The sequence below is a fragment of the Dermochelys coriacea genome, chromosome 16 (genome assembly GCF_009764565.3).
Source record: "Dermochelys coriacea isolate rDerCor1 chromosome 16, rDerCor1.pri.v4, whole genome shotgun sequence".
NCBI lineage: Eukaryota > Metazoa > Chordata > Testudines > Dermochelyidae > Dermochelys > Dermochelys coriacea.
Window position 1 is genome coordinate 2756398 of NC_050083.1, and position 15486 is coordinate 2771883.

General features: G+C 46.3%; 1 protein-coding gene across 9 annotated transcripts in view; it reads left to right on the plus strand.

The window, feature by feature from the left end:
* The window catches only part of TRAF2 (TNF receptor associated factor 2), a 48711-nt gene that overhangs the window by 23764 nt on the left and 9461 nt on the right, over positions 1 to 15486 (plus strand). For 5 of the 9 annotated variants that reach the window (XM_038375024.2, XM_038375027.2, XM_043499042.1 and 2 more), the window contains exons 5-10: positions 548 to 709; positions 3950 to 4024; positions 7705 to 7779; positions 9435 to 9794; positions 11759 to 11936; positions 15052 to 15200. In XM_038375024.2, coding sequence (XP_038230952.1) covers positions 548 to 709; positions 3950 to 4024; positions 7705 to 7779; positions 9435 to 9794; positions 11759 to 11936; positions 15052 to 15200 — 999 coding nt within the window. The remainder of the gene's footprint in view (positions 1 to 547; positions 710 to 3949; positions 4025 to 7704; positions 7780 to 9434; positions 9795 to 11758; positions 11937 to 15051; positions 15201 to 15486) is intronic. The other 4 variants (XM_043499044.1, XM_043499045.1, XM_043499043.1 and 1 more) reach the window with 3 other exon arrangements.

Here is a 15486-nt window from a genome sequence, read left to right on the forward strand (position 1 = left end):
TTGCAGTGGCGTTGGGGGTTATGCAGCCTACTCCACCCCCACTGTGTCCAGTGTGCCTCTGGCATCCCCCCATTCTGGATAACACTCGGATAAGACACTGAAAGCTTTGTCTACACTGGAACCTGAATGACAAAAATGTTGTCATTTGGGAGTGTGAGAAAAACGCACACTCCCCGAATGACAAAAGTTTTGCCGATGAAGTGCCGGTGTGAACAGCACTTAGTCGGCAGGAGAGCCGCTTGTTGGGGGTGGATGATTTTGCCAGCAGGAGAGCTCTCTCCTGCCAAGAAACAGCAGCTACACTGCGTGCCTTTTAGTGGCACAGATGTAGCGGCACAGATGTGTTGCCAAAAGGTGCATAGTGTAGATATAGTCTTAGTGAAAATAGAATTAAGTTGTTAGTTTCCTTTGCCCTCTTTGTGCAGGCTCAGAAGACTCTTTCATCCTGAGATCCATTAGGAAATGGGCTTTACGCATCTCAAAGCATCTGCATTTGTGGGTTTTTTTGGTACAGTTGTATTGAAATGTGCTGCTCTTGTTGTCACAGAGCAGCCATGCAGGGGACTGCCCGTTCATGCTGATTGAGTGCCTGGCATGTAAGGGAAAGATCAAACTGAATGAAAAGGAGCGCCATTCGGAGCGGGAATGCCCCGAGAGAAGCCTCAACTGCAAATACTGCAAATCGCTTTTCTACTTTCCAGACATTAAGGTATGAGAGTCACAGCATAAACACACTTCAGGTATCCTTACCCCGAGACCCATCTAGACAAGCACCCTGAGGCAAGTGAGCAAGTGTGGAGTACTCTCCATTGGGGTAGATGATTGTATTAGCACTTCTTGAGAGAAGCAAAGATCTGTCTAGTGTGAAATTTATGGTCCTGTTTTAACTAGCTGCTAGGGTAAATCACAATCATTTGTGTCCTGAACAAATGTTCATAAAGTGTCTAGATTGGCACTTCCAAGGGTCTTAGTATCCTGAGTGACTTGGCAATCAGTTAAGATAAAAGAAGACCACAAACTCCAGTGTATAGATCCTCGAAGTGGCTTGTACAATGGAGCAATCATTGGGCTGTTTCGCTGTTGCTTTTAGGGAAAGGAAGTTATTTGCAAACTAATGAATACTTCAGGCTTTACTTGAATGAGAGGAGCTAGATGTTGCTTTGCAAGATGCTAACTTTATCCAGTGTTGTCATTGTACTGTTGGTTCAGTTACATTCTTAGGGTCTGATATGAAACCACAATGTGTGCCATTTTGCCACTGACTGATTGGAATTCGATAGCTGCAAGATCAGCCCCTTAGTGTTTAAGCAAGACTAAAGCCTTTCCACTCCCCTCTGTTCTCTTGGGTTTTCCCAATCTGCTTGCAGGACGATAATGTAATGGGAAAGGAGACTTTGTTGTTATACAGCCCACTCTGAGAGTAATGGCAAGCTGCCTAAAAGTGATGGAGATGAAACCTTGAACATTCAAGTTAAAAAGACAGATTTGTCCTTGTGGCAGAATACCTTGCCAGCTGGTGGGGGCTGTAAATGCCATGATTGCTCCATCCCTGTGGGGTTAGATTTTGTAATGCATCATTCTTGAATGGTTTCAGAGTAGCAGCCGTGTTAGTCTGTATTCGCAAAAAGAAAAGGAGTACTTGTGGCACCTTAGAGACTTAGAAATGTATTTGAGCATAAGCTTTTGTGCATCCGATGAAGTGAGCTGTAGCTCACGAAAGCTTATGCTCAAATAAATTTGTTAGTCTCTAAGGTGCCACAAGTACTCCTTTTGTTTTTTCATTCTTGAATGACATCCCTCTGCCTCTTTGGCCCAAGTGTGGGGTGGCTTCCTTTTATAGGAAGTAAAAAAATAGCTTTGCTTTGAACAGCTTTCCATGGTACCTATGCTGCGAGCGGCGAAGGATACGGTGCAAGGCAAACCAGTTGAGAATCCAGAAAAGAACTCAGATATTTGTATGGAATTTTTTTGAAATGTGCCTGTTAAAGCTAATATTTGTAGATGTCTTAAAGAGATACAGCACAGTGCAGTTTCATTTACAGCATAACAGCAGATTTGTGCTCAGTCAGTACTTCCCTTCCTGCCGGCATGAACAGAGTGCATCTCTCAGATAGACTCTACTGAATATGCACTATCTGCGGCTGCTACTTAGAACATAAATGTTGTTTCCTTCATGAAAGGTAAATGCTGTGCAGCAGTCTTAGACTGGTTGGGAGCTGGGTGGGGATTGAATGAGAGGGCTAGGAAGGGAGAGTGGCTGGAGGGAAGAGTGGTAGAAATGAGACTTGTTTGTAAATGGCAGACTAGAGGGAGTCTACAGCTCCACCCTGTCAGATCTTCTATGGTATATGACCTCCCTTTTGAAATAGTTGCATTTGAGGTCAAACCTTCCTCCCTTTACTGAAGTGAAGTGGTGCCGTTACCAGGATTTTATGGGATAAGGAAGGGAATGAAGAAATTGTCTGGAGCCCTCTTACGATAGGAGCAATTGCTGGGTGGGGAGAGAATCAACCCCTCTGTTTTGAGTGGGTTGAGGTCACACACCCCCACACCAACTTTTACAGAATTCCACTAACCCTTGGTATTGACGTACACAGTTAATCCAGCCTGTTTGAACTGTCAGTAGATCGTAGCATTCGCATCTCCAAAGACATTGCAGCTGCTCTCTTGGATCAAATACTGTTCCTTTAATCTATGGAAGGGAAAGAGTAATTAGTGAAACATGAATATGAGTTAGCAAATGGATTTCTCTTTTCCGTTTCTGATGTGGTGGTAGAAATGTAGCTAGTGGTTTAAAAAACAAAACAAGTCTTTAAGAGTGAGAGTTTTGTACAGTATGAACATGACCTGCAAGGTTCCCAAATAGTTCAGATTTTAGACAACAGAAAGAACTGTGTATTTATAAAAGGAAGTTCATTAAAATGAATGAGTTTCTAGTACTAAGTGAACAATTCTATATATTTAATCTGTTTTAATCTGACTTGCAATATACATATAAGCAATAGAACTCCAGTAGAATATCAGAAAGATGACATAACCTATCTGGCACATAAGAAGAGTACTAAAAGACGTTGTCTAGCTTTCCCTTTTGGGTAGGAGATTTTAACTTGCACAAGATCAAGTGATTAGACATTTTGCTTATCAAAGAACTAATGTAGGAAGAGAGGATTTCAGCACTATAGGAATGATATGAAAAGATGAGAGGAAGGTGTTAAGAGTTCCCATTTTAATTTTTACTGGTAGTTTCTTTTATCTGTTGAGGGGTCAGAAAATCAGGTTTCTAAGGTCATTTTTGTGTATTCTCTTTTCCGTCCTAAAACAAAGTTCTTACTGCAGAACAAATGTATGGTTTTTAAAAAATTGTTATCTTTAAAATATGATTCTGTCTGGTTGGTTGAGAAGCACTTGCTTGGTGAACTGATCTGGACATGGGAGGCAACACTGGAAAGCTCATGATCTGTAGCTGTCAAGTGTGGCTTTGGGGTTTTAATTCAGCCAACTGGTGTCCGTTACGATTGGTAGATCATGGAAACTTCTTATCAGGAGGGTGGTTTCTTTCACATAAATCTCCTGAACGTATGTTTTCCAGCCAAAGCTACAACTGTAGTTTCCTCTTGATTATGTCATTCCATCAAAGAAGTTATTTGATTTTTCTCACTATTAGTATGAGCTGAAACTAACACTCTTAAATCAAGGCTGAGTACTTGGAAAGGCACAAAGGCACTCAAATACCATAACAGCCTGGAAACTGCAATGTAGAAACGTGACTTGACATGCAGAAACATCACGATTAGGTCAGGATTTGATTTATGTGCTGTCACATGACAGGCCTTTTGCTAGTAAAATGTATTCGTAATAAAATATTGGGTCCATTGAGTTGCATTCTTCACAGTGGCCTTATCAAAGCTGTTTTAGGTGTACAAATGGCCTCTTGTCACTTCTTTTACAGGCTCACGATGAGATCTGCCCTAAATTTCCACTGAGTTGTGAGGGCTGTGGGAAAAAGAAGATTCCAAGAGAGAAGGTATTTGAACATTCTTGTTTCATAGCACATGCTGCATGTGGTTTGAGTTCTGACAGAATGTGACTTGAATTCTATGAGCATAGAAGAGGGACCCTTGAGCTAGCCCATGAGAATGTTTAGTCTGTATTGAGGAGTGAAGGAAAACAATTAACCACATTTAATTTTGAGGCAGCTGCCATTCACACCCAGTTACAATGTTCCATAAGGCTCTTAGCACTGGTGTTGTCTCAATTTGTGATGCACTATCATTACTTGATCCTTTTCCATGAGTAGTGAGTAACTCCACCTAAATCAGACTCTGATTAATGCTGTATTTGGGTGCTAACCACAATGACCAGAGAGACTCTCTCCTCCTTGCATAGTGGATAACTTATCCTAGGTAAACATCTTTTATTGGACCAACTTCTGTTGGAGAGAGAGACAAGCTTTCAAGCTTACACAGAGTTCAGAACTTGTCTCTCTCACCAAGAGAAGGTGACCTGATAAAAGATATTAGCTCACCCGCCTTGTCTCTCTAATATCCTAGGATCAACATGGCCACAACAACACGTATCCTAGATGATACAGTTACGTTAACTGCTGTAGTTAGTAGGGAAGGAACACCGCTATCCCACTAAATGAAAGACCTACAACCCTTCAGACCTAGCACTGGACTCTACGTTTATTGCCCAAAGAGTGACTCTTGGGACAAGTGATGAGGCACTGAAGTTCTAAAACCTTATTGTGAGTCACCTTGGAAAAGTGTACCCCTCAGTCACTCTCCCATCTAATAACTGAAAGCTGCCTTGAGGCAGCTGAAATGGATGGGCTTCCCACTGGGAAAAGGAGAGAGTCTGAAAAGTTGAGTAAAGAAGGTTTCAAAGTGGACAGTAGCAGAGGCCTCAACACCTATAGCAGGGGTGGGCAACCTTTTTGGCCCGAGGGCCACATCGGGGTTGCGTAACGGTATGGAGGACCGGGTAGGGAAGGCTGTACCTCTGCAAACACCCTGGCCCCCACCCCCATCTACCCCCTCCCACTTCTTGCACCCTGACTTCCCCCCTCAGAACCCTGACCCATCCAACCCCCCCCCCCCCGCTCCTTGCCCCCTGACTGCCCCCCTCAGAACCCTGACCCATCCAACCCCCTCCCCGGCTCCTTGTCCCCTGACCAGCCCCCTCCCGGGACCCCCTGCCCCTAACCGTCCCCCCGGGACCCCACCCCCTATCCAACACCCCCTGCTTCCTGTCCCCTGATTGCCCTGACCCCTAGCCACACCCCCACCCCCGACCCATCCAACCCTCCCCCCCTTGTCCCCTGACTGCCCCCCCAAGACCCCACCCCCTATCCAAGCCCCCCTGCTCCCTGTCCCGCCCCTCCCGGGACCCCCTGACCTCCTGGGACCTCATTCCCTATCCAACATCCCCGTCTCCTGACCGACACTCCCCGAACCTCTGCCCCATCCAACTGCCCCCTGAGTACCTCCCGAGACCTTCTGCCCCTTATCTAACCCCCTCTTCCCCTGCCCCCTTACTGTGCCTCTCAGAGCGGCAGGACAGGCTTATTGGAAAGCCTGGGAGATGGGTGGGTGCAAGCCACGCTGCCTGCGTGGCTGCGAGGGAGGGGGGACAGCGGAGGAAGAGCTTGAATCTAGCCTCCCTGGCTGGGAGCTCAGGGGCTGGGCAGGATAGTCCCACTGGCCAGATGTGGCCTGTGGGCCATAGTTTGCCCACCTCTGTCCTATAGCCCTGGCATTGTGATCATTGGACGCCAATCTGCCTGAGTCTGAAATCTGAAGCCATTACAGCTGAGCCAGATTGTACCAATACAGAGCAGGACTTTCAGTTGTTTAAAGTTTTAACTTCTTCTCTCTTTCCTTTCTCTCCAATTTTTTTGTTGCTCCACAGTAGACATTGTCCCAGCGTAACCATGCTGCTGCGTGTAACTCAGAGAATAACTTGAATCACTAAGGGTTTATCTACCTGGTACGTTAGTCTGCACTAGAGGGGTGTAAATTCTAGTGCACACTAGCATGTTGCACACTAACTGGTCCTCTTTGTCCCTGCTGTTGCACACTAAAAGTTCCCTAGGTATTACACTATGATCTCGGGGGGAACTTTTAGTGTGCATTAGAGCACTTTTAGTGTGCACCAATAGGGTCCATACAGCCAGTTAGTGCACAATGTACCAGTGTGGACAAGCCCCCTAAGTGAGTGAGTCACCTGGGTGTGGGAGTATTTGTCAAATTAATCAAACCCCTTTTCATTTCCACATAATGAAGCATGTGGCTGTGAATTGTCATCTAGTAAAAGCCCAGCATATCTAATTGGTAGAAGGAAGATTTGAAAACAGGATGTGTGCCAGTGCCTGTTCGGGCTCCCATGTGCCCGATATGGGTATGATTAGCACTAACAACTCCATGCTCAAGTGTAGCTGTTGGTGCTTCCCTCCAAAGGGTATGCATGGTCCTGGAGGGCAGCTACCAAAAAGCCATTGCCATGCTGAGAAGTAGCAGATTTTGGTGTGTTTGAGGTACAGTGTTTCCTGTCTCCACAGAGGATTAGTGGACCCAAAAAGAGGGCACCTGCTTGTGGCAAAGTGTTTGCAGTAAGGACTCAAACAAGAAATAACATGAACATGCTCCTAGTTCTTAGGTCTTTAATGCTTAGCTGGAAATAAAAATATCAAGCTGTGATGTGATCTCAGCACACTGCCTTGGGAGCCATCATTGTATAAAGTCATGGATTTGATACAATGCATCATCTCAAACAGCCCACAGGCACAGTTACACCAAAGAAGTGAACTGGAAAATATGCGGGGGAGAGGGGAAACTTTGGGACTCCCGTGGCTTCATGCAGTGCTTGCAAGCAGCAGCAGGACCGCTAAGGGTGGAATGTCACTCTTACTCTTGAAACTTCCTTGCTTTTGTTGGCTTATCTTTTTTATTTGCTCAGTTACGTGATTGTGAAACCTGCACAAAGTTGAATGAATGTCCATCTGTCCAAAATGGCTGTTCCACCTCTGACAAAGCTTATGGGCTTGCCATATGGCATCACTTTGAAAGAGTGTGTCATTGATCACACTAATCCCCATTGATCTGGCACATTTTGTATGTGCTCCTGGGAAGCCTTTCTTTTTAAAAAAGGAGCTTCATTTTCAGTTGCAAAGGAATGTTTGAGTTATGATGAGAGCTGCAATGAGGCCCCCACCTTTAGTAGGTGGCATCTTGTTTTAACCGGCCACTTCAAAGTAATCCCAGGGCTTCCTGTACAGCTTTGTTTGGCCAGATTCTAGGCTGCCATGTTTGTCTGTTCCCTTGGACAGTCACTGAAGACAGATCTCATTATGCAGGCGATGGTCAATTGTATCTTCACTAAGGAGCAAATGCAGAAGTGGCAGGTGGGATTATCCCTGCTCCCCCTGGGCCCTGCCAATCCCTGCATTGTGTCCTGTGCTGTTGGGGCACCTAAAGAGGAAGTGCCCGATCAATACCATTGGGTGAATCGACTCTCTGGCCCTTAAGCACTGTTGGATCAGCTTCATGGACCACAACTGTGTCATGATCAGTAAAGGGTCAGTTATCCTCTAGTTCATCTTCACCTTCCTGTCTTGTCTTGGGTGTAGGGCGTGGAGTTTCTTGGGGTGTGTAAAATGGAAGAATTAGGCTTATATTTGACATGTTGTTTTTTCCTTTTCTGTAGTTTCAGGACCATGTGAAGACTTGTGGCAAATGTAAAGTGCCTTGCAGATTTCAGGTTGTCGGCTGCACTGAGATGGTAAGGCCAGTTTCTTAATATTTGTCTAGGGCCTTGTCTTCGCTGCAGTGTTAGCTTTTGGTATAACTTGAGTGTCGCCCCAGCTCGTCTTGCATCCACACACACAGAGCTCTAGATGGAGTGAAGTGAAATGTAGCTGGCATGTGGTGGGGGTGGGAGGTTGAAGTTTGAGTGCTGCTGATGCTCTAGCTAAGCAGTGGGAATGCAACTTATGTCTGAGATTCTGTTTCTGTCCAGTATCCAGAGCTGGATGTATCTAGAGAATTAATTGATTTGAAGTGATTGTTTCCTCAGTGCAGAAAAATACCTTGTAGCAGAATGCTAATATACAGAGAAAGCAGGCGCTCCTGTTCCCTGGGAGCGTGGTTCAGGGGTGGTCTTATAGACTGTTTTGTGGGGAAGTGTGTCCAGGCTTCTGAGCTTGGCCAATGAAGGCTAATAGTCACTCTTGTCTCTGGAGCCGGGTGTTGTGGGGAATGGAAGAGAAGCCGTTCAGTAAGCTCTTCAGGGTGGTGAATAGCAAACTCCCTGTGCTTAAAGTCAGACTGCTGCTCCTGGATGCCAAACCACGCTGATAATCTACCTTTAAAGACTGTGAGGCTCTGCCCAATGAGGCATATCGCCCTGGGAATAGGACACATTTTTCATTCTGGGCCCTAACCTGCAAGCAGTTTGCACACGACCCTCCAGTGGACCCTACACAACTGCAAATAATTTCAGCCTGTCGGTAACTCATTAGATCCAAGACCAGGTAGCCCAGCAGCCTTTAGGAGCTGAAAGTACAAATCAGCCGGAGTTCAATAAAGGAGGCTTCCTGGATCAGGACCAGGATTGGTTTATTAGATCCTTTTGGTGTTGGAGCCAGAACCCAGAGGAATGCTTTTGGCATCTGCCTGCAGCAATTTAGCTGAGTGGTACTTTCAGCTATGCAGTAGCATGCCATAGCACACTACTGCAGGCAAGTGCCAAAGGAGGTTGGTAATGCCTGAGGGGTAAGCCATGCTCGGGTGTGTGTGTGGGAGGGATGGGGCAGTCTTTCATAGTGTGGGCTCTTCAGACATTGAGAATTGGGAGAATAGTAAACACCTCCATTCAGAACATGCCAAAGAGTAGGTCTCAGACGGCTTTCATGTAATTCCGGAATAGCTGAGAGTATGGTGTTATTACAGATGTGATTTTATAAACAAATGACTCCTGATGATTCTGTGTGATGACTGAGCTAATGGGTAAAGCACAGGACAGGGTATCAGCCGACATGGGTTCTCACTTTGGCAAATCACTTCCTCTCTTTGCAGCTTGGGGATAATAGTAGTAATTATTACCAGAGGTTTCGAGAGGGTTCATTCACTAGTGTTTATAAAGTGCTTCTGAGGGATCCTTGGACTGAAGGTGCTATAGAAGGGGGGCAAAGCTTTATCATATTTACAATGGGGTGAATGTTCAACATCTGTCATTGTGTAAGATTAGAATTTTCCTTTACAAAAAAACTGCTTGCTGTTGAACAACAAGTTTGTAACTGTGTCTTTTGTTGCATTATCCTTTGCTTATGTTAGTTACAGTTGTAAATCGGAGGGGATGAATCGGTCCTGTGGATCTCGTGCCATAGTGGGAAGCTAACCTGTTGCAAATGGGAATGAGTATTTCTTTTTCTGCAGGTGGAAAATGAAAAGCTGCTGGAGCACGAAAGCAAATGTGTGGGGGAGCATCTGTATATGTTGCTGGGCTTTGTGCTCAGCCTCAAGGCTGAGTCTGGAGACTTAAAGCACCACCCAACCCTTGGGTCAATGCAGGACAACTCCATGCTCTTAACAACCAATTCGCTGTGCTCTGAATCAGAGCTCTCTGAGTCCTTGGAGCTGCAGGGGAGGTGCGAGGCCCTGGAGAGGAAGACGATCACATTTGAAAATATTGTGTGTGTGCTGAATCGGGAAGTGGAAAGGGTGTCTCTGACAGTGGAGGCGTATAGCCGGCAACATCAGCTGGATCAGGAGAAAATTGAAATGCTCAGTAACAAGGTCTGTAACTTCTGGCTTTGGGCTTCTGATTCTTTGTGTTCTATGAACACCTTTCAAATCATTTGTCCCAGTAATTAAAGTTCTTAGCTTTAGTGCAGGTGTAATGTGTGCATGGGTCTGTGATGTGACCTCACGACTATCAGGAGCCAAGCTATGAGTATATTTGAGATGTTCCGAGGAAAAGCTCTCTGGACACGTACTCCTGGACATGTACAGAGGAGGCAGCATTTCAGCTTTCTGGATGCTGAAAGATCCCGCCTGTATTTGTAATGACCTCTGAGCCTGGTCAGCTCCTCACCCTTATAGTGGGAGAACCTGACTTTCTGCAGTCTTGCCTGCATCCTCAGCTTGTCTACTCTAGAAAGGTTTTCTGCTTTAAATGTTCCAGTCTAGTTAAAGCAGCAAACCTCCCACCGCCCCACACTAGTGTGGATGCAGTTATACTGTCAAAGCTTATTCTGCTTTGGGAACCAAAATAAGCTAATAAGGCATCTTTATACTGGTGTACATGTGTCCACACTAGAGGTTATACTGGTATAACTATATTGGTAAAAACTCACATCTCCAACTGACATAGTTACACAAGTATAACATTTTGAGTGTAGACTAAGTCTTAGACTTTTCCAGAGTGTCCATCACCCTAGTATCTGGATCAGTGGTTCCCAAACTGGGATTCGCAAACCCCTGGAGGTTCGCAGAACATTACTGGTTTCAGAGTAGCAGCTGTGTTAGTCTGTATTCGCAAAAAGAAAAGGAGTACTTGTGGCACCTTAGACTAACAAATTTATTTGAGCATAAGCTCTAGATGCCATTTCAAAACCACATACATGTTAGAGCGGGAAAAGACCTGTTACGTAGGTCATCCTCTACCAATACAAAACTGATCCCCTACAGTATGCTCTGCAATCTTTGTCTGGCTCTAGGCCGTCTCATCCTTCATTGGCCGGATTCTGCCATCCACAGCTAGAAAGTGCCCTGCTCTGGCAGTGAAGTGAGCTGTAGCTCACGAAAGCTTATGCTCACATAAATTTGTTAGTCTCTAAGGTGCCACAAGTACTCCTTTTCTTTTTGAGAACATTACTGGCAGTTCACCAGAAAAATTTCACTAATGGCGGCCAGAGGACCCCTGGCATTGGAGGCAGCAGGTGGGACCCAGTTGCAGGGCAGACAGCCCTGAGCCCCAGAGAGAGTGGGGCAGGGCAGTTGGGGCTGGCAGCCTGAGCCCTGCTCCCGTCAGCAGGGGAGCTGGCCGCCCGAACCCCAGCACTCCACGTGGGGCTGCAGCCCGAGCCTCAGGGAGAGCGGGGCCAAGCAGTTGGGGCTGGCAGCCCGAGCCCCAGTGGTCAGCAGGACCTGCAGCCTGAGCTCAATGGAGCTCAGTTGACCAGTGCGGTCAATGGGGTCCAGCAGCAGGAGCCCCACAGAGTGCGGAGGAAATTTAAATTTAAATCCCTGGAAATATTCATTTTTAGGGGGGGCTTCACGAGATTTCACAATTTAGTGAAAAGTCTTCGTGGGCTGTTAAAGTTTGGGAACCATTGATCTAGATGCCATTTCAAAACCACATACATGTTAGAGTGGGAAAAGACCTGTTATGTAGGTCATCCTCTACCAATACAAAACTGATCCCCTACAGTATGCTCTGCAGTCTTTGTCTGGCTCTAGGCCGTCTCATCCTTCATTGGCCGGATTCTGCCATCCACAGCTAGAAAGTGCCCTGCTCTGGCAGTGAAGAGAGATGTTGGTTAACTGTTTGCTCAAGAGCAGCAGGGCAATCTCAAATTATTTTTAGTGAGTTCGCCAACAGTGGTGGATTTCTTCCCTCTCCTGGCCACCATCACATCTGGAGAACATTCCCCACCAAAGATCAGGCCTGAATGAGGTTCACAGGATCCCCTGACTTTCCTGGGTCCCTTACCAACTTATATTTCTAAACAAGGTGCACTGTGTATTCCACTGATCAGGTCCGGCAACTGGAAAGGAGCACTGGACTGAAAGATCTAGCCATGGCTGACATGGAGCAAAAGATCCGTGACATGGAAGCTTCCACCTATGATGGCATTTTCATCTGGAAGATTACAGACTTTGCCAGAAAACGTCAGGAGGCGATAGCCGGCCGTTGTCCTGCCATCTTCTCTCCAGGTTGTTACCTAGAAATTAGCAAAATACTGCAAGGCTTTCCATGCTCCAGCTGTGCCCAATCATTTGCGTAGTGTTGAAATGGGCATGTGGCATGCAGAGATTGTTCCTTCCAAGTTCTTTCCCTCACCCCCCAAGAATGCAGTAGACTGATTTTTTTTACAGTGAGATAAGTGAAATTGCATTGCTATAAGATATCCCTTTTTCCTTGCATACAGAAGACTTTTCTTTCCCATCAGGAAATGTAGCCCTCTTAGGCCCAGAAATAGTCCTGCAATAATAGCCCTTTTTACACAGCACAACCGAAATTAGGGCCATCGGGGACATGGTAAGCAAGGGAAGGAATCGAGGTACCTAGAGCATAACATGACAATATACAGTGTGTCCAAAGACTAAACTGTGTTACTACACAGGGATCAAGAAACATGCACATCTCTAGCGAGGCTTGCACAGCTGCCTGCTCTTCAGATAAAGTCAGCATGCTCACCCCAGCCAGGCAGCATTCCAGATCTTCTAAAGAGAGGCTTCAGATCACTACCCATGTTGTTCTTGTCTGAGCTGTGAACTTGCTAAAGCAGCAGCATCCCAGCACTCCAGACACCATCTCTTTGGAGGATGTCAGTACTAAGTGAGCCCTGGAGTGTGCTAGTGCCATAGTTGAGGGTTATGGAATCTGGGTCTGTGCCAACAGGAACAGCTCTGTTTCTAAACCAGCAGGATGATTCCTTTTTAAAGCAGCCAGACCTTGGAACTGCACATAAGCCAGAGACAGACTAGTTTAAATGGACAATCTAAAGAACTGTTTTACATCACCAGTTGTGGTTATTTTTATATTGAATGGGGTCTTTTTTATTCTCTATCAAAAACATTTTTGCCCCTTGGAAAATCCCTTTTCTCCAGTTTTTCAGTGGAACTTAAGCTTTCCCATAATTGTGTTTGCTCTAGTAAGGCTTCCTCTTAAAAACAGTGATCAGCCTTGAAACCCCCTAGACTCCACGTTCTAGCAGGGTCAACTCTGCCTTTTGTATTTCTGAAGCAGACACACCGAGTTCCACGCCATTTTGTGTGCGCCTTTGAGATGAGACCTTAAAATCTTACATTCTGTCTGCTCTCTGGGCACTAAACTCATACAGCCCTGGAGGGGTTTGACCCAGTTTCCTTGGCCTAAATGTCTCCTCTCTCACCCCCACTTCCCTTCTTGTGTAACATGCTATATGCTGGCTGATGCCTTTCCTCTTCCCCAGAAGTGGCTGCATTTTAGTAGAAAACACTTTGGAGTGAGATGCTATATAAGATATTAATTCTTACATCCTGTGTCACATCTTTATTAATGAGCCAGGATCACTGATTATCTCACAGCTGTGGGAACAGTTTTTTTTAAAATTGCTGCAACAAAGGAAGTATAGACATTTGTGAATCCTGTTACAAACAGGGTTTGGGTTTTTTTTGTTCAAGCCCTAAGGCCCACAGAAAAGCAGTGTGTTGTGCTTGGTTTGAAAGGGACTGGAAATGAGAGAGAGAGAGAGAGATTTTTTCATGGAAAAACACTTAAGAGAATGTTTATGGGGAAGGAAAAACTTACCTGCCAGTACCTGAGTTCAAAGGTTTGTGTTTCCTGCATGTTACTTAGACCCAGCACCAGGCAGGCAGCTGCAGTCCTGATGCTGCTTTAGCAATGCAGATATGAGGCAGAGAAACAGAGGTTAGGATTGGTTAAAAATTGCCTTGTAGGTGCGTAGTTTTCCTTACTGACCTAACTGGACACTTGGTGCAGATTTCTAGCATACGTGTCTCTGGTACTTTGCTGGCTGGTCTGTCTTCACCTGAGCTTGCCTTGTACTTTGCTCAGCTGTCCTTCCCCTTTTTCCCTCAGTTTGTTTTTGAATTATGAACATCTCAGTAATGCATGGAGGCCCCAGCTGAGCTCAGGCCCCATTGTGCCGAGTACTGCACAGCTCCATAGTGAAAGTGACAGGCTCTGCCCCCAGGAGCTTACAGTCTGCACAGACAGACGGAGCAGTGGGGAACAGAGATGAAGTGACTTGTCAGTGCCAGAGCCAAGAGTAGCAGCCAGCTCTCCTAAGTCCCAGCTTGGTGTTTGACCCACTAGACCACACTGCCCCTCTGCATCCCATCTTAACAGTGCTCTCAGCCCCTTAGGGACGGGCCTGATCGCATTACCTTCCATGTACACACAAGCTACCCATTCCCCTCACATTCTACCAGCGTTAGCATGTTGGTGTATCCACACGGGTGCATTTTTATGAATGGGCTGTTCCCTGCATGACTCCTTCAAAGGCACACTGTGCAATATAGCCGCAGCTATGCGCAGTGTGCTCTCCCCTTCCTGTGGAAAAGGAGATGCATAGCTTAAAGAAAGAGGGAACGAAAGGTGGTGGCTGAATGTAAAACTACACCTCTGCATTGTTTTAAAGTAACTTGAGCGTTCCTGGCACGGTGGGGCTCAGTATCTGGGCCCCAGACTCCAGGTCAATGGTAGTTAGTTTACAAGTAGGAAGATGCCTGAGCGAGTGTTCTGTCTGCCAGCCTGAGATCTCAGACACAGTTTGGGTTCTTTCCTGCTTGTACACTCATTGCTAGTAATGAAGGGGAGTAGGTCAGACTAGGCCCTCAGTGACACTTGTTCAGCCCTGTTCCCTTTAATGGGGTTGCACAAGTGTGACTGGCCCTGTCACTGGAATGTAGGCAGCAGTGGGATTGTTTCCGAAGCAGGTATAGGCTCCAACTCTGTCTCTCAGAGTGGAGTTGTCTCTGCAGGGCAGGAGAACAGTGGAGGGAAATCCTTTAAAGGTCAGCAGACTCCTTGTTCTTGTCCTGTAACAGTGGACGCAGATTAACTGGGCATAGTGCCTCATGTACTGGGGCCCTTGTGTCTTGTGTGCTTTTAAAGTCATGTGCCATCATTTATTAACCCCCTTTATCTGCACCCAACGGAGCTGCTCCTGTGGGACTCCAGCTCAGGGAGCCTGCTCCTACTTATGCTTCAAAAGCCGAAGTCAATAGACAGTTGAAATTGTTTGGGAACCATCTGGGCTCCCCTGCTGCCCTAGCCATTGTTCTGCACAGCTGTTTATTCTCAATGTTTTGCATCACTTAGCCTTCTACACAAGCAAATATGGCTATAGGATGTGCCTGCGTGTGTACCTAAACGGGGACGGCACTGGACGTGGGACCCACTTGTCTCTGTTTTTTGTGGTGATGAAAGGACCCAATGATGCGCTTCTGCGATGGCCCTTCAATCAGAAGGTAGGTGCTGGGAGTGAGTGCAGAGCCAGTCCCGGTGCCTGAAAGGCCTGCCAGGCCTATTGATGTATTTCCCTTGGCTTTAGCCCCACTTGGCCCCTCAGATGCCTGCTCTCCTAGACACCAGAGAGCTGGCACGTCCAGCAAGCAGAGGCAGAGAACGCAATCATTGACACTAGGCCAGGGGTTCTCAAACTTTATTGCACCACAACCCCCTTCTGACAACAAAAATTACTACACGACCCCAGGAGGGGAGACCAAAGCCTGAGCCCACTCACCCAATCCCTGC